Source organism: Triticum urartu, chromosome 4A (assembly GCF_056163025.1).
Source record: "Triticum urartu cultivar PI428250 chromosome 4A, HENAU_Tu73, whole genome shotgun sequence".
NCBI lineage: Eukaryota > Viridiplantae > Streptophyta > Magnoliopsida > Poales > Poaceae > Triticum > Triticum urartu.
The window spans coordinates 504,471,852-504,494,051 of NC_141876.1; the positions used below are offsets into that span (position 1 = coordinate 504,471,852).

A 22,200-nucleotide genomic window follows, 5' to 3' on the forward strand; every position below is an offset into this window, starting at 1 on the left:
ACCGCGAAAAATCCGACGAAAAAGAAAAAACGACGAACAGAATTTTTTTTAAAAAAATGGCACGGAAAACAAGGCGGCGGCGAACCTCGGGCGGCGTGCTGCTCCGGCGAGTCGGCGGCGAGGCGGCGGCGGCGGCGGGCGGCAGCGGCGGCGGCGGCCGCTGGGGCGGCTGGCTAGGGTTAGGGTTTCGGGGCTGGCGGCTGGGATCTCTCTCTCGGGCCGGGGCGGCGGCTTATAAAGCCTCGGCCGGCGGTGTCCTGGCCGAGTACGGCCCAAAGTCGGTTCCGCGTTTTTTTAAATAATTCCGCTCGGAAGAAAAATAAAAAGAAATACTAAACGGACTCCAAAAATCGCGAAATAAATTTTCCTGGGTTTCTAAAATCAAGCCCCGAAAAAGTGAACATTTTTCTGGGCCCAAACTACAACTTTGAAGAACGTGCATTTTTCCTAAAATTCAAATAAAAATACCGAAAAACTCCGAAATAAATCTTATTTGATTTTTTTATTAAATCCTCAATATTTCTATATTTTGGGAAAGTCATTTTATTCCCTCTCTCATATTTTTGTAATAGAAATAATTGATGATAAAATAAATAAAATCAAATGATCCTGTTTACATAATTTGAGAAAACTCAAATATGTAAATAACAAAATCTCCAACTCTCTCCGTGGGTCCTTGAGTTGCTTAGGATTTTCTTGGATCAAAACCAAAAGCAAAATAAAATATGATATGCATGATGATCTAATGTATAACATTCCAAATTGAAATTTTGGGATGTTACATTTTGGGTGAGATCACGATGGATGAAGGAATAAGGAGTAAGAAGAGCCTAAGATTGGGGATGTCCATGGCATCCCAAGCCATTATCTAAAAGAGAAGCGAGCAACTAACCTTGGGGATGCCCGAGTGGCATCCCCTCTTTCTTCTAATGACCATCGGTATTTTACTTGGAGCTATATTTTTATTCGTCACATATCATGAGTTTTGTTTGGAGCGTCTTGTATGATATGAGCCTTTGCTTTTTTTTCTTTTTTTAAGTCAAGTATCCTTGCTGGACACACCTATTTGAGAGAGCCAAAATTATGTTATGATTTGTTAAGAATTGCTCTCTATGCTTCACTTAAATCTTTTTGAGCTATGGAATTGCTCTAGTGCTTCACTTGTATCTTTTTGAGCACGGTGTGCTTTAGTATATTTTTTTAAGAAATTATCTCATGCTTCACTTAAATTGTTTTGAGAGAAGAATTTTTTTATGCTCATGTTCTTGACTTAGATTTGTTTGAGCTATCAAAAGCAACATATGAAATTAGTCCCAAAGTGATAGATATTCAAGAGGGATATAATAAAAACTTTCATGAAAGATCATTGGACAAAATAAACTTGATTCCTTGTAATAGTTTTGTGATATGATGATATAATATATGAGTCATGTTGATAAGTAATTATGCTTTAGTAAGAATATTGATGTTAAGGTTTGTGATTCCCTATGCAAGCACGAAAGTAAATAGTTATGCGATGAAATTATATCCTACTTATGATGCATTCTTCGGTGTTAGTTATGTTTAATGCTCGCTTATGAGGTTTTTCGTTTCTTGGTTGGATGCTTCTCAATCTTTTGCTAGCCTTCATTTGCACTAAGTATGATCACTACTTGTGCATCCAAAATCCTTAAACCAGTTCTGCCACATGAGTCCACTATACCTACCTATATGCGGTATTCTTTTGCCGTTCTATGAAAATTTGTATGTGCCATATCTAATCTTCAAAATAAATTTCTCTTTTGTGTGCTTGTACCGCTCATGAAACGGTAGGGGGTGGCTGATATTTTTCCATGCTACATGTGTTATTCTCAAGATGAGTGTTTTTTCACTTGTCATTTCACGAGAGTATGGCAAAGGTATTAGGGATACCCAGTCCCGAAATGAAAAATGAATTTACTTTATGTTGTTAAATAATAAATTCCTTTCAAAGTATTGGCATGGACGGCACCCGTGGATTCGGTTAGTCGTGGAATGTGAAAGTATGGTGGAAAAAGGAATAAACTTTATTTTTTGTTTGGAAACCGCCTATGATATATCTAGCATGGAAAGTATTGGGAACTACTCGATCATTTTTGTTGTCAGGAAAAGCATGCCACCCAAAATGTTTTATCTCTATCTTTTTCGCTTTGAGCTCTGGCACCTCTACAAATCCCTACTTCCCTCTGTGAAGGACCTTTCTTTTACTTTATGCAATTTTTATTTTTACTTGGGTCTCCATCTTCTCTTATAAAGCACCAACTAAGGGGCACTATGATCGTACTTGAGCATTGGGTGTAGCTAATATGCGAGTGTGTTTCATGAATGGATCAATGATTGAGCATAATGGGCTAGGGATAACTTGCTTTAGTGTTACTATTTTGAAAGACATGTTTGCTTGTTGATATGCTTGAGTATTAAAATTTTCATGTCGAAACTAGACTATTCCTTTGAATCATATAAAAGTCCAAATGTCCATCCTACAAAGAAAAGAATATGTGATGAACATGTTAGGAAGCAGTCCACATAAAAATTTCTGTCTTTATAATTTACCTACTCGATGATGAGCAGAAATTAAGCTTGGGGATGCTGATATGTCTCCAACGTATCTATAATTTTTGCTTGTTACATGCTGTTATATTATCATTCTTGGATGTTTTACAATCATTTTATAGAAACTTTATATCATTTTTGGGACTAACCTTTTGACATAGTATCCAGTGCTAGTTGCTGTTTTTTGCTTGTTTTTACTTCACAGAAAATCAATACCAAACGGAGTCCAAACGCAACGAAACATTTTGGAGAATTTTTTTGGGCCTGAAGACACGGGTGGGTCAAAGAAGTACCAGAGGGGTGCCCCGAGGGGGGGCACAACCCACATGGGCGCGCCTGGGGGCCCAGGCGCGCCCTGGTGAGTTGTGCCCACCTCGGTGGCCTCCCGCACTGCCTCTTTGCTCTATAAATACCCCAATATTCCAGAAACCCTAGGGGAGTCGACGAAAAACAATTCCAGCTGCAGCAAGTTCCAGAAACCACAGATCCAATCTAGACACTATCACAGAGGGGTTCATCATCCTCATTGGTGCCTCTCCGATGATGTGTGAGTAGTTCACTGTAGACCTATGGGTCCGTAGTTAGTAGCTAGATGGATTCCTCTCTCTCTTTTGATTCTAATTACAATGGTCTCTTGGAGATCTATTTGATGTAACTCTTTTTGCGGTCTGTTTGTTGGGATCCAATGAACTATGAGTTTATGATCAGATCTATGTTTTTATCCATGGAAGTTATTTGACTCTTTTGATCTCTTATATGCATGATTACTTATATCCTCGTATTTCTTCTTCGAATCTTTGGTTTAGTTAGGCCGACCATCGATTTTTTTTCCATGGGAAGAGGTGCTTTGTGATGGGTTCAATCTTACGGTGCTTGATCCAAGTGACAGAAGAGGAAACGACACGTATGTATCGTTGCTATTAAGGATAAGAAGATGAGGTTTATTCATATATCATTAGATCTTGTCTACATCATGTCATCATTCTTATTGCATTACTCCATTTGTCCATGAACTTAATACACTAGATGCATGCTAGATAGCGATCGATGTGTGGAGTAATAGTAGTAGATGCAGGCAGGAGTCGGTCTACTAATCTTGGACGTGATGCCTATATAATTATCATTGCCTGGATATCATCATGATTATTTGAATTTCTATCAATTGCCCAACAGTAATTTGTACCCACCGTATGCTATTTTTCTCGAGAGAAGCCACTAGTGAAATCTACGGCCCCCGGGTCTCTTCTTTATCATATTTGCCTTTGAGATCTATTTTTATTTGCTTTTATTTTCAGATCTATTAATCCAAAAACCCAAAATACCTTGCTGCAATTTATTGTTATTTGTTTTATCTCGCGTTCCCACGAGATCTATTTATCCAATCTACTACAAATTTTACCTATCTTTTACATGGGAGGGATTGACAACCCCTCTTTTACGCCGGGTTTCAAGTATTTGTTCTTTGTGTGCAGGTGCCATTCACGTAGTGTTGCGTGGTTCTCCTACTGGTTCGATAACCTTGGTCTCATCACTGTGGGAAATACCTACCATAGTTGTGTTGCATCATCCCTTCCTCTTTGGGTAAATACCGACGTAGTTCAAGCTGCATCAATTACATAAGCGAAAAGTCATACGTCTATAAGCATGAGTTCCAAAAGGACAAGTAAAAGTAGTTTTCTCTTGATCTTCTTTTGACATAGGTATTGGAGAGAAACCAGAGTATCCATCAAGGAAACAAAAGTGTGTATGCTTAGTTAATCTTTCTAATTTGATCAATAAAAGGCAAGGGGTAATGATCTTTTCTAGTAGCTTTATTTAATTTCCTGCCATCCTATTACCAGTTACAGTTCTTTGTGAGATTAGCTCATTTTTATCATTAGGAAAAATGGCTATACCTCCTTTCTTAGGAACACAATGTACATGGCTTACCCATCTACTATCAGCTATGGGATAAGTTATACCTGCTTCCAGAAGCTTTAATATTTCAGGTCTTACCACATCCTTCATTTTAGGATTCAATCGTCGTTGATGATTAACGACTATCTTAGCATCATGCTCCATATTAATCTTGTGCTGACATAGAGTGGGACTAATGCCCTTAATATCATCAAGAGTATATACTATAGCAGCAAGGTGCTTCCTCAGAGTTTTAAGTAACCTCTTTTCTTCATGCTCTGAAAGGTTAGCATTGATAATAACATGATATATCTTCTTTTCATCAAGATAAGCATATTTCAATGTATCAGGTAATATCTTTAACTGAAAAATAGGATCACCCTTAGGTGGAGGACCTCCAAGAGTTCCAACAAGCAAATTATGTTTAAGGATAGGTGCTTGATTAAGCAATATCTCTGGCAGATATTGTTCTAATGGATCAGTAGGAGGTACGACAATAGAAGTAAGACCAATAATTTCATCCTTACTAGGTAATTCTTTATCATGTGGTTGTCTATGAAATTTAGAGAAAATTAACTCATGAGATACATCACCAAAATTAACACTGACTGTTTTGCTATTACAATCAATCTTAGCATTAACTATATTCTTGAAAGGTCTACCAAATATAATGGGACAAAATCATCTTGTGGGGAAAGAAGAACTAGAAAATCAGTAGGGTACTTGAACTTAGCAGACAAGACTTCAACATCTCTAACAATCCCAAGTGGTGAAATAGTATCTCTATTTGCAAGTTTAATAGTAACATCAATATCCTCTATCTCAGCAGGTGCAATGTCATTCATAATCTCTTGATACAGAGTAAAAGGAATAGCACTCACACTAGCACCCAAATCACATAAGCCATGATAACAATGATCTCGTATTTTAACAGAAACAACAGGCAAGCCAACAACAGGTTTATTCTTATCTTTAGTATCAGGCTTAGCAATCGTAGTTGCTTCATCACAGAAGTAAATAACATGCCCTTCAATATTATCAACCATGAGATCTTTAACCATAGCAATATTAGGTTCCGCACTTATTTTTTCAGAGGGTTTAGCTATTCTAATATAAATTTTGTTAGCCATAGTTGAAACTTTAGCATGTTCCTTAATCCTAACAGGAAAAGGAGGTTTCTCAATATAAGCAGTAGGCACAACTCGATCAACATTATGAATAATAGTTTCATCTTTAACTATGATAGGTTTCTCTACCTTCTTTTAATAGGTGGATGATATTTAAACCACTTCTCATTAGGGAGATCAACATGAGTAGCAAATGGTTCACAAAAGGAAGCTACTATCTCAGAGTCAAGTCCATATTTAGGACTAAACTTATGAAAAGCATCAGTTTCCATAAAAGATTTAACACAATCAAATTCAAGTTTTATACCCGACTCGTTACCTTTGTCGAGTTCCCAATATTCAGAGTTTCGTTTAATTCTTTCTAGAAGGCCCCATTTGAATTCAATAATTTTCTTCATAAAGGAACTAGTAGAAGAAAAATCAAGCATGGATTGATCATCAAGAGAAAGCCGAACATAAATTTTTTGTATAATAATTTCTCTAGAGAGCTCATGATTGGGGCATGTGTACATCATGTACTTAAGCCTCTCCCAAGCTTGAGCGATACTTTCTTCTTCACGAGGCCAAAAATTATATATATATAATTTCGATCACGAAAAACCAGATGGATAGGATAAAACTTCTAATGAAATTCCAATTTCAACTGGTTCCAATCCCATGTTCCAATATCATCCAATAGCTTATACCATGTAAATGTATTTCCCTCAAAAGATAAAGGGAATACCTTCTTCTTAACTCCATCCTCAGATAAACCTGCAAGCTTAAACAATCCACACATTTCTTCCACATAGATCAAGTGCATATCAGGATGTACGGTTCCATCTCCTGCATAAGGATTAGCTAGTAGTTTCTCTAACGTACCCTAAGGAATCTCATAATAAATATGTTCAGTAGGTTTAGTAGGTTGAGGGTCAACTCTTATTGCTTCCTGTCGAGGTGAAGATACCCCGAACAAACCCCTCAAAGGATTACTTTCCATAGCGACAAGTAACAGTAAATTTTATCACATAATATAAATGTTTCCTTGCCAAATTTCACTTACCAAAGGCGCTTCACTCCCTGGCAACGGCGCCATAAAAGAGTCTTGATGACCTAGAAGTATATGGGATCAATCATAGTCCTTTTGATAAGTAAGAGTGTCGAGCCCAATGAGGAGCAGAAGGAAATGACAAACGGTTTTCAGCAAGGTATTCTCTGCAAGCACTGAAATTATCGGTAACAGATAGTTTGATAGCATGGTAATTTGTAACGAGCAACAAGTAGAAATGTAACAAAGGTGTAGCAAGGTGGCCGGCCCAATCTTTTTTGTAGTAAAGGACAAGCCAGAACGGTCTCTTATAATAAACAAAGTGTTCTCGAGGACACATGGGAATTACCATCTAGTTACTTTCATCATGTTTATTTGATTCATGTTCACTACTTTGATAATTTGATATGTGGGTGGACCGGTTCTTGGGTGTTGTTCTTACTTGAACAAGCCTCCCACTTATGATTAACCCCTCTCGCAAGCATCCACAACTACGAAAGAAGAATTAAGATAAATCTAACCATAGCATGACACATATGGATCCAAATCAGCCCCTTATGGAATAACACATAAACTCGGGTTTAAGCTTCTGTCACCCTAGCAACACATCTACTTATTACTCCACAACGCCTTCCCTTAGTCCCAAGTATGGTGAAGTGTCATATAGTGCACGTTCACATGACACCACTAAAGGAAGCAACAACATACATATCATCAAAATATCAAACGAATACCAAATTCACATGATTACTTATAATAAGAATTCTCCCATGTCCTGAAGAACAAATGTAACTACTCACAAATCATATTTCAAGATTAGAGGGGTATTGAATATCATCAAATACCTGAACATATAATCTTACACCAAATAAACCAACTAGCATCAACTACGAGATGTAATCAACACTACTAGCAACCCACATATACCAATCTAAGGTTTTGAGACAAAGATCGAATACAAGAGATGAACTAGGGTTTGAGATGAGATGGTGCTGGTGAAGATGTTGATGAAGATTAATCCTCCCACAATGAGAGGGTTGTTGTGATGTTGATGGCTTCGATTTCCCCCTCCCGGAGGGAGGTGTCCCCGGTAGAATCGCTCTGCCAGAGAGCTAAAGTGCTCCTGCCCTGGTTCCACCTCGAGACGGTGGCGCTTTGTCCCGAAAGTCCTCTCTTGAATTTTTCTAGGTCAAAACCCTTCATATAGCTGAAGATGGGGGCCAAAGGCCAGCTATGGGCCCCACAAGGCATTAGGGTGCGCCTAGGGGGGTGGGAAACTAGTGGGCCCCCTCTGGTACTTCTTTGCTTCAGTGTTTTTTATATATTTCGTAAAAGTTCTCTGTGAAATTTCAGGTCATTTGTAGTTCTGCAGAATAGGTATCTCTGATGTAGCTTTTCTAGGTCCAAGATTCGAGCTCCTGGCAATCTCCCTCTTCATGCAAATTAAGAGATAAAAGGCATTATAATTGCATCACAAAGTGTTATAATGATAAAAACATTATAAATAACAGTAGGAAAACATGATGCAAAATGGACGTATCAAAACCTCCCAGATTTCAGCATAGAGAGACAAATAGAAAGTTCCAAGATCCAATCTCGGGGGAGGCTCTCACCCTCGGGAGGCCAAAGACATCATCGACTAGAGGAGGAAAGTTTCTCCCATCTAGGGAGAAGGCCAAGGAATAAGAAGAAGGAGGGGGCTCTCTCCTCCTCTCTTTTGGTGGCCTCGGAGTGTCATCGTGGAAGCCATCATCGCCGTCATTATCTCCAACGTCGTCGTCAACATCTCTATCACCTTCCTCTCTATACAATGGTCCAGTCTCCCGCAAACCTCTGTAATCCCCTACTTGAACATGGTTTTTGATGATATAAATTATTATCCAATGATTTGTTTCATCCCTATTACGTCCGAGTAGATTATTTTTGTCATTTGGGTTAATTCATGAATTACTATGATTGGTTTGAGTTGTATGTGGTTATGTTATTGTCCTTTGGTGCTCATCATATGAGCGTACACGTGGATCATACCTTAGAGTTAGTGTTATGCTGATAAGACTATGCATACGGTGGCATGAGCTATTGAAACCTCGCCACACCATAGAAATTAATGCATATGAGATTGAAGGGGTGCCAATATATCTTAAATTCTTAATGCTGTGGTTGCGTCTTTACCTTATTGATGAAAGTGTTAGTATTTCCGGATGCTTGCTAATAGTTCCAATCATAAGAACGTATGATTCCAAGTACGAATAGTATGTTAGCAGAGCCACCCCCACATATATAAAACGGCAATTATGATAATCATTCTAGTAACTTAGCTAATTGCTTAGGGACAATTCCGCAAATCCTACCACCGCCTTTTCACACTTGCTATCTTTATTTTATTGCACTTTTATTTAAACAACACCTAACTTCTATTTCCAAGTTCTTTATTATCTTGCAAAACTAGTTTTGACACCTGTAAAGTATTTCTAGTTTTATTTTCTAGGTAAAGCAAACGCTTGACTTACATAGGGTTGTATCAGTGGCAGATAGGACATGAGAGAATACCAGTCCTACCTTCAACTCCTTGTGGGTTCGACACTCTATACTTACCACCTCCATCATTTGAAAGTGCTATGACAATTCCCTGCACTTGGGGATTATCAAGCTGCAACAAGGAAGTGCCACAAAGGGTGGCACGAGCAGAGAAAAAAAGGGCTGCATAGGTGGCACAGGAGGAGGTGAACAGGAACCTTTGGGAGCAATTATAGGTTAGTTCTTTCCTATAATAGATAGCCAAAAAATTATCTGATAACATTTTTTGCTACAATGCTAACAAAAATAATTGGAGATGCTTCGACAATGTATCGAGGTTTTGAACTGTACACTTCCTCCTCCTTCTCCACAACCCTAGAGCATGTGTCCATAGAGTTAATCTTCTGCGCCACCGAGAGGTGGCTGTAATTAGTAATGGACTTGTGATGAGAATGATGCTATGTGTGATTTGCTACGGCATATGGGAATTACCGCTGTAGTTGCGAATTGCTATATGATGTGAAATGATGTATGTGATATGTGCCTAGGTATATATGATGTGATATGAATTGCGCTTTATGATGTTTGATATGCCTATGTAACATGTGATATGAGTGTGATATGTGATACTCTGCTTGCTATATATATGTGCTATTGTAGGGCTGATTGCAAAAATATAGAAGAAGAAAAACTGCTAACCAGAGCTTTGCCGAGTGTTACACTCGGCAAAGGCGCACACTGGTAACTCTTGGCAAGATTTTCTGAGTTCCTCCAGAGCGACACTTGGCAAAGGATGCCACTTGACGTATGCTAACTCCTGGAAAAATTTGTTGAGTTCCTTCAGATAGAAACTCGACAAAGACTGCCACATGGCAGTTGCTGATGACTCCTAGAGTAAGCGTTTGATGAACACCTTACAAGCAACACTCGACAAAGGTTATGCTATGTGGCACTCCCTCATCCGTCAAGGTATTGTCGAGTTTCGCCTGGGAAGGAACTGGCAAAGGTTGCACCATGTGCCACACCCTCGTTTATTGTTGCATTGCGGAGTGCATCCAAAAAAGAACTCGACAAAGATGTGTTGCCATGTGACACTACCATTAATGCGCCGCTCTGTTTGCACTTTTCGTTTGTCGAGTTCCCTATACACGGTACTTGGCAACGATTTTTGTATGTGTTTGTCGAGTGCCTGTGAAAAAAAACTCGACAAAGTCACTTTTGCCAACAGCCGGCCAACCGAGTCGTGTTCACCGATGTGGGACTCGACAAATGCTTTGCCAAGTGCCTAATTTGAAAATTCCAGTAGTGCAAGGCCAGGCCAAGACTGAGCCAGGGCCGGTGACAAGGAGGGGTGTTGTCGACAAAGGCGAGTTGGAGGTTTTGACATGTGCGAGTGGCGGCCGTATCCTTTTGACTCCCTCTTGGATTGGAAAACGCCCAAACTCGAGAGGCGATTCAACATCGCATGTGAAGGTTCAGATGTGACCTCGCTGGAGGTGAGGATAGGAGGCTTGCCGGAGGCGGGGACAAGACGGTGTTAGAAGCAATCATGTTGTTTGTCGAGGGGAAGAAGAAAACAGTTCAAGGAAGAAGAAATACATCCGGCCGTTCCTTTCTGATCCAACGGCTTGCACAAATCGACCCAAACTTTTTTTCAAACGATACGGGCCTTTTTATTCATTTCTTATTTTAATAACTCTATACACAACCGATCGATCATATCTTTGTCAACATTTGGCTTGCAAGGGCGCACGCATGTTTGCACGCCGACACGCGCGCATCCTCCCAAAGTCGACCGGCGCCGCTAGCTGCTAGACGCGTCCGGGGACGGCGCTCAGAGGCAGGCCCATTGCCTGATCGCCGCACCGCTGGAACTCGGCGACGTGCGACGACGGCGGCAGCTGCATTCCCTGGGGCGCCGACGCTGTAACCGGCAGCGGCGCCGCGCCCAAGGGTTTCCCGTCGGCGACTACGACGTCGCCGCCGCCGCAGGAGAGGCGGCAACTGGCCATTTTTGAGCAGTCGTGGCGGCTGACGATGGTGTAGGTGCCGTTCCGGTACAGCTTCATGACGTAGCACCCCAGCTGGGCGTACGTCTCGCGCGGGGCCGTGGCTGCCGCTGCCGCCGGCCGCACGGACGCAGCGGGCCCGGCGGCGACGTCGGGGTCGTAGCACAGGAGGTGGCACCAGTCCCAGTAGATGGGGCAGTACCTGATCAGCATCGGGTTGCGCCCGGTGCAGAGGTAGCAGAGGTACATCTCCGTGTCGTCGATGGACTGGGCCACGGACGAGTCACCCGTCGTGCTGCCGTCGCCGCCCGTGGCCATGGCCGCGAGCAGCAGGACGGCGAGGGAGGCGGCGCGGAGGACGGATACCGCCGAGAGAGGCATCGCGTGCAAGACCGAGAGCGAGAGGTGGTGCTTGCGTTGCTGCAACTGCTGGGAGTGATGTGATCGAGCCGGAGTTCGTTCTTCGCTTTATCTGGACACGGTCATACAGATACAGATGCATGTGCACGTATGCTCGACAAATCTTGCTGCGGGAAAGAAGAAAAGGAGAAAGAAAAAGTGCCCAGCAGCCCAAGAATTTGGCTGCGTGTGCTTCTCCCGGTAAGAGACAGCAGATGATTAAAGCATTTTGGATCAGTAAGTACTCTCATCTCGGGAAAATGGTGTTGTGGTTACAGCTTGGCGAAATTGGCTGGAATACAACGCGTGGAACTGAATCGACCGACCAGGAGACCTGTGAGAAAATTCCAAGCAGTAAACCGGCCCGAATTCATGCATGGTCGCCTACTCATCTTAGCTCAGAAGGCAATGGATGCTGTTGAACTTGAACAGTGCGTGCCACAGCCATATCCGGAAAAACAAATCACCGAATCGCCGAGTTGCTTTCTGCCACAAAACGAGGAGAGGCGATCGAAAACAAACCACGGACTCGTGATTAATTAGACTGAGATGGAAGAATTTTTCTTGTCTGTCCCGCGAGAAACTGGGATGGTTAAATCTTGCTTAAGCCGGTAGAAACCATCTAAACCGAATCATATGGCCGTGGCTTAGAGCCTTAGACGCCGTTGCCTGCCGCCGGGAACTGATCGCCGCACCGATGGAATTCGGAGGCGCCGGGCAACGGCGACCCCCTGGCCAAGGCCGGGGTGGTGTCGTCGGCTCTGCTCCCAAGCGCCGCGTCTCCATGGCTGCACACGAGGTAGCAGCCCGCCACCGCCTTGCAGCTGACCGCCACGGTTATGACCCACCTGCCATCCGGGTACAGCTTCATGACGTAGCAGTCGTCGGCGTTCGAGCCGCCAGGGCCGGTTCTCAGCGTGCCCTTCCTACCTTCGACGTCGGCGGCAGGGTACAGCTGGGGGTGGCGGGTAGGGGACGTGGACGACAGGCATGCGAGGTGGCAGTCGTCCTTGTAGAGGGGACACCACTTGATCATCAGGGTGTTACGCTGATGGCAGAGGTAGCAGATGTACTGATCCGAGTACTGATCCGAGCTGTTGAGCGCCGCCGTCGCTGCAGGGGACTCGACGCCGTTTACGGTGTTGCTGTTGGCCACCGCCGTGGCGTTGGTGACACCGGACGTGGGAAAGGGCGTGGTGTTCCTCGCGACCGCTGTGGTGGCTAAGAGAACGACGTGGACGACGAGGCAAATGTACATGATGGAAGCTACGATAACCATTCTCATGCTTGAGAATGTTGGCGTGTTTGCAGTAATGGAGATTATGAAGGTAGTCCTCTCTATATAATATAATCCTGGTTGTAAGCATAGTGTGTAACTTTCATACATAGGGCAAGTTGCTATGAACGATTCTACAGGGCTAGCTAGTATATATTTACAATTCTACAAGCAAGGAAATACATTATAACACCATTAAAACCCCAAAAGTAAAAGAGAAAGTTTTAACAATGTATTATCTTTGCCGTTAAATTTTGATATGTTAAAAACTGGCATTTGAAGTTATTTTATTGTTTTTCTACGCTTGACACGTACAATATATGTTAGGTAGTAGAACAGAATATAGAGTTAACATTCACCGTTTGTTAGAAGGGAAACATCCTAGAATGGCACACCGTTCTAATCTCGCGCCAGTCATCGTGGGTGTCGTGAGATCGGGCGAGATTGGACGCACCACATAGCATGCACACGTGTCCACCCACTCACCCACCGCCCGTCATTCTTCTCATTCTTATCCATTCACGCGGCGTGTGCTCACCTCCCATCTTCCACCTCCTCCCGCTCCCTACCTCGCACCAGACCTCACCGGAGACGGCAGTTGTCTACCCCGCAGCAAAATCTCCCTCGCACTCCGCTGCGGGGAGGTAGTTGCGCTCACCCCTGTGGTCACCTGTTGTCCGCCCACCACCTCCCGATGTCCTCCCATTCCTCACTTCGCACCACACCTCGCCGGAGACTACCGCCAACACATCTTCGGTCCACAACGCGCTCGACCCAAGCCCCCCTCCTCCCGTTGCTGCGACCGTGCCCGATGGGTGCTTCAATCGACGCCACTGGAGCGCCACGACTGTTGCCGGGTGATGGTGTCCTGGATTAGGCGGTGCTAACCTAGTCGGCCCATGCTCCTCGGGTTGGGCCGATGGGTCCTCATTCGTGATCAAGATGGACTCCGGAGGCCGTATGCAGGAGGCATGATCAAGACTACCTCCACCGAAGAGTTGACGTATACTCCAAGATTTCTCATGTCGCCTTGCTACTCGATACCGACCTTGTGACCCTGGATACCCTGCCTTGCGTGTATATAAGCCGTAGGGTTTAGCCCATAGAGGGGACATCAACGCAATATCATTCACCTAGCTCTAAAGTTAGACCACATCTTACGATCTCGAGGTAGATCAACTCTGTACTTGATACATCTCCATTAATCCAAACAAGAGCAGGACGTAGGGTTTTACCTCCATCAAGAGGGCCCGAACCTGGGTAAAACACCATCTCTTTGTTCCTGTTAATATCCATCTGAGATCCACAGCTCGGGACCCCTGCCCCGAGGTCTGGCGGTTTTGACACCAACACCGGGGTACTGCGATGGCAGGTCCCACGCCCTGCAGTACTACAACTAGGGAAGTCGATGCTGGAACTGCGACGACAGGATGTTGTAACCAGTGACAGAGCCAGGAAATAAATGGAGGGTGTGCACACCTATTTTTTCTACCTAATCCAAGTGTCATACAATAGTTGGCCAAAATAATAATACAAATAACTCAATCAAGTCAGACAACATTATAGTTCACAAAATATTCCAAATTTTCAACATTGCAAATACAAATAGTCTTACATGAAAGATACACATAAGTAGAAAACTACAACACTAAGTAACTCTAAGACGCTCCTTTGCCATGAGAGCTTCAACTATGTCATCCTCACTTACTTTTAAGAACACATCTCGCTCAATTAATGTCACTCAGCAATAGTTGATGAGATCATCACCCATACTATTTCTCAAGTTATTTTTCACTAGATTCATTGCCGAAAATACTGTTTCAACACTTGTCGTTGCCACCGGTAAGATCAATACCAATTCGATAAGCAAGCAAACCAAATCATAAAGAACATTTTTTCAACATGCACAATACAAAGCTCACCAATATTATGAGCAGATCTGAACCTATCATCTTGTCTCATATCATCAATAAAAGTAACAAGTTGGAATTCAAGCCTTACTAAATTCATGTTTTATATGTCCTTGGGGTAGAATTCAACAAGTTTTATTACCTTGAGTGCATCATAAGAAGCAAAGAATTGACATGATTCAAAGCAGACATGCAAATAAGCAAATACATATTAACCTCATCAAACCAATTGTCCAGCTCTTGAATGATTTGATAAAATATACCAAGATATACTTCTCTCCTATAACGATCATTATTTGTTGCACTTCATAACATCGACACGATCTTCTTTGACAAACATAAATATTCTCGGGTAGAGGAACTTTAGTGCCATGTTTGTTGCAAAACAATGTCACCTTTGTAAGAAATTATTCCCATCCATGAGACCTCATATGTCTCATTCTACTATTTGCCAAACTAACAAGTGTCATTGCATTAACAATATCTTTGTCTCTCTTTTGCAATGATTGAGACAACTCATTGGTGTAGCCAAGAATAAAAAAGCATTAAGTGAAGATTGAAAACAAAGTCAAATGACTCCAAGGCAAAAGTCACTCCACGTATTGTTGTCCACTCACCCCTTTGTGAAGGATCTTTTCCAATGGTATCAAGTACTCCAAGAATTGTGGGGTACATGCTAATAATGTGCAAAATGGTTCTAAAATGAGAACTTCATGGAGTATCACGGGGTCTAGCTAATCACATCTCTTGATTTAACCCACTTCCACTTTCACTTTCACACATTTCAAGTACTTCCAAAACCTTTTGAGCTCTGACATCTCAAAGCATGTCATGACGCTTGAAGAAACTCCAATAATATTGAGCATGTAAGAAACATGATAGAAAAACCACCCCCACATGGTACATTTCCCTTTGCCACGACAATAAGAACCAATTCAAGTTGAGGTGCAAAGCAATGAATGTAATAAGCAGAGGGTGACTCTTTCATGATCAATGTTTAACCCTTTAATCTTCCCTTCCATGTTGCTAGCCCCATCATATCCTCGCCCACAAATTTGATTAAGATTCAAATTATGAGCAGTATTCAATTGTAGATTTAAGTGACAATGAAGTTGTGTTGGCAAGACGAACAACTCCAAGAAACCTCTAACATCCCTTTCGAACTTTATTAACATAACATATGAAAATAGAAAGTTCCTCTTTGTAAGATACATCACTACACTCATCGGCTAGGATTGCATAGTGGTCATCACCAAGATCTTCAATAATATATTTTCTAGTTTGCACTTCACAACATTCAATAATTTCTTTTTGTATTGTTGGACTAGTTAAGATGCAGTTTCCAAGAGCATTGTGTAAAACAATCTTATTAACTTGTGCATCATTTTATGAAAGCCATTTTAGAAGTTCAAGAAATTTTCCCCTATTGCAGGATTCTTCACTCCCATCATGTCCAGGAAATGCCAATCCTTGGTTCAAAAGAAACCTCAAGCATCTAGGTGAATAAGTTAGCCTCGTCTTGTAAATAGGTAGATCCTGTTTAGACACCTTCACAATGATATTATTAACTGACGTTTGAGGTGTCACAAATAAATTGTACTTCTCTTGAGCTTGGTATGAATGCTACCAATGCCGCCCACATGTTTTTCTAGTGCATCAAGTTTGTTCCAAATTCTCAAACATTTTTGACAAAGGCATCACCACTAGGCCCCACATTAGTTTTCCATTTGAACACATAACACATAAAGCAATAAGGTGCTTCCTTTGAGACACTATATTCTAGCCATCTGTACCTTGCAAACCAAACAAAACTGAAGTGTCGAATTCTACCATAGATTTTCCTGACTTCAAAAGCATGTTCATATGGTTGACATGTAGTTTTTGCAATATATCTTCCTCAAACATTATCTTGATCATTAAAATCACACCTAAAGTAGGATTTCTTTTCCCTGGATCGCCAGAAAGGACATATGCACTTGGCTGGTGTGGTGATGGAAGGCATTGTCTCTTCAATTTCAGCATCGATCTCAATATCTGTATCCATGTCTATACCATAATAGATTGGAGGTGGGGAATTAGGGCAGTGTGCATTTCCAATATCTTCGGTGTGGTGTTCAGTTGCAACCTTCCTGCTTTGTCTCCATGTTTTGGAAAAAGGCCCATAATTTCACCATTCCTCTTCATGTTATGTTCAGTAATTTCATCATCATTTTCAGCAACATATAGAATCAGTTCAACACAAATAGTCTCTCTCTAATCCGTTCTACAATTACAAAAAACCAAGGACAACTAAAGTAAATAAATAAGAATCAATTGTTGAGCATAGCATAAGCCAGTAATTTAGCATATACACTGTACTGGGCATGTATACCTAATTTTTGGGGAAGCGGGAACAAGATGGGTCAATTTTGTAGGAAGGTTAGAAGCTCACCTTGTAGATTTGCTAAACTAGAGTTTGGGGAAGCTGGCGCCAAGTCCAAGGTGGGTGAGACCGTGAGGGAGATGCAGCTGGATCCTAGAGAGGTGTCCAGCCAGAAGGGTAGCTTGCCAACCACCGGTGATGGTGACTGGGCGGTATCGGGATCGTTGAGACAATGGCTTCCAAGAATCAAGGCTCTCTCGTGTCTTCACGATGGCGAGGTTAGTGGGGGAGTGGAGGTAGGATGTGAGTGGCGATGCTAGGGGCTAGCTAGGGCTCAATGGCAAACAACGATGCCAGAACTGGGAGGCAACATGTAGTGGCCGACCATGCAAGAGCCTCTCTTTCTCCCTCCCTCCCTCCCTCCCTCCATCTCTCTCTCAATGGGAGAAGCAGGGATCGATCCCTGGATCTCCAGGAAGATCACGGGTGTTGCAAGCCACTCCGCCTAGGTCCCTCACGTGGTAAGTTATAGGGATGCATCCTGCTTGAGGTTGTTGGAGCCTCTCTTTTTTTCCTTTTTTTCTTCTTCATTTTTTTCATTCTTTATTGCACTTTGTTTCTTTTTTGGGGTTCATTTTCATGTTTCTTTTGTTTATTTTACTTCTTTTTTCGGGTTTCTTTGTTCTTTTGGTTATTATTTTACATTTTTTGTACATGCCAACAATATTTTTCTAATACACGTCTAACATTTTTCCAACACAAATTAAACATTTCTGTAATACATGGTCAACCTTTTTCTATACACATTTTATTACATTTTTCATATACAAGATTAATAAATTTTTTAATACATGGTCAACATTTTTCTATCATTTTTTAAATGCTTGATTAACATTTTTCAAATAAAAATATTAATATTTTTTAATACAAGGTCAACAATTTTTCTTTACACATTTAATATTTTTCAAACACTTGTTCAACATTTTTTTATATGCTTGATTAACATTTTTATATACATGATCGAAAAAATTCATCATTTTATTAATACATTGTCAAAAAAATTCTATACACATTTGACATTTTGCAACTTATTAACATTTTTAATAATTGTTCAACATTTTTTCAAATGCTTTATTAACATTTTTATCGACATGATCAAATTTTTTCATCATTTTTTAATACATGGTCAATATTTTTTTTCAAATGCTTGATTAACATTTTTATATACATGATAAAAAAATTCATCCATTTTTAATACATTATCAACAATTTTTCTATACACATTCAACATTTTTCCGGACGCTTGTTCAACATTTTCTAAATACTTGTTGAACATTTTTCAAATGTATTTGTAGAGTGTATTTTGTTATATATATTTTCTGTACTCTTGGGAGTATGTACTCCCATCTTCAATATACCTCGTATATGCATTGATTATACCCCTTATCATTTTCAATATACTTCATTAAATATTCTAAGATACCTCAATACAAGTTTTGTTGAAAAAAATATCATTTACGACCTACTTTTTGCAATATACCTTTTTCACGTACAAACAAATCAGTATATACGTAAACCTTTGAAAATATGAGGCACACATGATTTTTTTCATGAAATCCATTTTAGGGTATCTAGTAATTATTAATGAAATATATTAAAAATAATAATAAGTTATAAAAGATTCATCTATGTGGTATATGAGGAGCGAGAGTACGTACTCCCAGGAGTACACAACCATTTTTCTATATATATATATATAGAGAGAGAGAGAGAATATTTTAAAATATAGAGAAAACTATAAAAATAAAGCAAAAAACGAGAACAAAAAACAACAAAAAAGAGATCGTGGCCTACCGCACACATGGACCGGGCCATCTTGCTCCCCCTTCACCGAGTCGGAAGCTGAACTCACTGAAGGCGAGATATAGGGGTGCCCTGAGACTGGGAAATAAAAAGACCTACTCAACTGGGCAGTTGGCCTTGGAAAATAAATTAGTATACAATAAAAAAACAATTCTCAATATTCTGGGTGGGCCACAACCACCGTTCCTACACACTGTCTTCGCCAATGGTTGTTACCCGTGAACACATGAGTTTCCGGCAGTGACCACGCCCGGCGGTGTTTTGCAACAGTGGTGGCCAGATGCTGGAACAATGACGACGGGCTGCTGGAACCTACGAACACACGAGCTTCCGACGGTGACCACACCCGGCAGGGGTGCTGAAACCGGCAGGAGCCTAGTGCTGTGTCGGTTGTGATCTACGTGATGTTGGAAGCGGTGGCCTAGATGTTGGTATCGACCTCGCGAGGTGCTTTCTTCGTGAGATGTTGTGCCATGCTTTTTTGCAAGAACAGCGTCGTGAGATGATGGGACCGACTTCGTAAGATGTTCGAAACGGCATCGTGAGATGCTATGGGCGCCTTCGACCAAAAGTGCAACCGGCAACGGTGAGTGCTGCGAGCAGCCTCGCCGGTGATATGATCCATGCTACCAACATCGATGAGTTGTATTGTGATGAGTGCACCAGGATGCTACATATGAAAGGCTACGCGCAATGCGCCCAACGATGAGCGATAGCGCGCGCAGACGAAGGCGAGCTGTGACTCATGCGGCCAAGCTCCTACAACGGTGATAACGACTCAAGGCGAAGCATTACTCGATGGTGTTGATGGCCATCGGGGAGGCCGCGAAGCTCGAGCTCTCGCCCCTATCCATCCGCTACCGGCGGAGGGCGAACTACTTGTCATCGGGAGTGGAGTTGGATTCCTCCTTAAGGAATGCCTCCTAGTCAACGGTTCTAACTTGTTTTTCGATCCGCTGCTCGAGTTGGCCATGGTTGCGCTGGGAGGGGAATGTTTTGGAGAGGGGGCGGGACGGGTAGCGGAGCGGTCAAGAGTGCGGATTGTGGACTAGGGTTTGGTTTGGGTGGGGTATATGTCGGGTTGAACTGGGCCGGCCTAGGACGGTTCGACGTGGAGGCAGCGTCCGGACTGCACCATATTCGCCCCATATATGGATTGGGTTTGGGGGTGCCGGACGACCCGGACATTTAAAGCATCTATAACCGGACCTCTCAATTCGTCCCTAAACATCTGTGCGGACAACTCGGACACTACCCGGACCGAAAAAAGTCATCCAACCGAACCCCTCATAGCCTGCCCAAACGTCTGGGTTGTTCGACACCCACCAAACACAGCCCATAGGTGGGGTGGATATGGAGGGGCCGGACTGCCCAGACTGGCCCAGTCCGACCACACATATACACCACCCCAGACCAAACCCAGTCCATAGTCCACACTCTTGACTGCTCTGCTCCACTGCCTGTCTCCTCCCCTTCCCGTCCCTTTCCCTACCAGTGTCACCAAGGCCAACTCCGGCAGCGAATCCGACAATGAGACCGACCCCATCGACTAGGAGGCGCTCCTCAAGGAGGAATCTAGCTCCACCCCGAACAACGAGGAACTCGCCCTTGACATTCCTCACAGCCTCCCTAGTGGCCCATCGGGGCACTTGCAACTATGTGTCTGCCCGCGCCCGCCATCGTCGTTCACGTCATCCTCGGCCAGGCGGCGTGATGACCAACGACACCTAGCACCTCCAGCCCTGCTCCTCCCGACAACACTAGTTCACGTTCCTGCATAGCCGAGTCAGTGGCCATGACTTCATCATTCGGAGGCGCGGGTTGCTCGCCACGCGAGGTAGAAGGTACGCATGCCGGATCTAGCATGTTCGACCACGGGTCGTGCAGATCCGCGACCGAGCCGCTTCCGCCTGCCAACTCCGAAGACGACCTCCTCTATGACATCATCTGCTGGTCCTTCACCTCGGCGGAAGCGAACGCTTGCCGCCAGCACAAAAATGCCAAGGTATTGCGGCTCGGCATCGAAAAGTCCAGGCGGCTAGCCCGACAGAGGGCGGTCAACCAGGCGAAGGCTCGGCGCCTCGCCAAGGAGGAGGCCGCACCGCCGGGCGTCTGGCCAGGCTCCTCTGCTCATCTTTATCCTCCTCCAACAACATCAGCACCACTACCGACGAGGACGACACCCCTCCAACCACCGACGCCTATACTGCGGAGTACTACCGCCGCTCCGGAGACCACAAGGGGAAGGGATTGGCGAGGAAGTGGTGAAGCCCGGCGCCCCCTCTCTCTATCTTATACTCCCTCTGTCCCAAAATAAGTGCCTCAACGTTAGTACAACTTTGTACTAAAGTTAGTACAAAATTGAGACAGTTATTTTGAGACAGAGGGAGTATATCATATGATGAACTTTTTGAATTTGCTATGTTGTGTCCTGTTGAACTTGCTAATCTTTTGTGAGCTTCGCATGCTATGGCAAACATGCAATATCTGATCTATGTTATGTTCAATTTATCTATGTGCTATTTTAATCACGTTGCAAGGTTGCATGGATTTGGGGTTTCGGATATTTAGGGGGCGGCTCTGATGCGCCAAATGAGGGGTGACCAAGCACTGTTAGGGATGCGTCCGCGGACGTTTTCATATTTTAATTGAACACTTTCCATTTATGATATGATTAAAGGAGAAGATTGCTTATTTACCAAACATATGCAGATCAAATCACGTCTTATAATAAGAAGAAATCTTTCTTGGTATCAATCCACTTACCCCTCAATCATTGAGAATCAGAAGAATCCTTTTCGAGTTTCCAATTTTTTTTATTTGAAGTCTGGGTTCTTCTATCTTTGACTTATTTTCTTGGCTTCATATACAGAGGGTTAAATTAGGACATCGCGGTTGTAGATGCTCTGAAGTAGTCTAGTAAGAATCTTCTACCGGGTTTATATATGAAACAAGAGTTCCAACCCAACTGTTTCAGAATTTAGAATTTCAATGCAAACAAAACAAGGTTTCTTCAACAGACCGAAAGTATATCAAACAGAAGCAAGGTAATTAGGACTGTGCAGTGATGAATTGAGGGCAAGGTAATTATATAGAAGTGTTTAAGTGAAGTACTGAACATGAAAAAACGTAATGAACTTCTCACGGAGGTCAAATCTTAATTCCGATCGAACAAGGCACCAAAAAACGCAATAAAGTTTCCAAGAACGTAAAATCTTCCTTGATTGCTGCCAACAAACAAGA

General features: G+C 42.7%; 2 protein-coding genes and 1 pseudogene across 2 annotated transcripts; all 3 read right to left on the reverse strand.

Annotated features, from left to right (window-relative positions):
* Window positions 1-10,766: 10,766 nt before the first annotated feature.
* Window positions 10,767-11,646, reverse strand: LOC125554023 (uncharacterized). Its single transcript, XM_048717651.2, has one exon. The coding sequence runs from the start codon at window positions 11,526-11,528 to the stop codon at window positions 10,950-10,952; it is 579 nt and encodes a 192-aa protein (XP_048573608.2). The 5' UTR covers window positions 11,529-11,646; the 3' UTR covers window positions 10,767-10,949.
* Window positions 11,647-12,143: 497 nt separating this feature from the next.
* On the reverse strand, window positions 12,144-12,856 carry LOC147976325 (uncharacterized). Its single transcript, XM_087519752.1, has one exon. The coding sequence runs from the start codon at window positions 12,829-12,831 to the stop codon at window positions 12,202-12,204; it is 630 nt and encodes a 209-aa protein (XP_087375878.1). The 5' UTR covers window positions 12,832-12,856; the 3' UTR covers window positions 12,144-12,201.
* Window positions 12,857-14,470: 1,614 nt separating this feature from the next.
* On the reverse strand, window positions 14,471-16,916 carry LOC147976326 (uncharacterized; annotated as a pseudogene).
* Window positions 16,917-22,200: the final 5,284 nt, after the last annotated feature.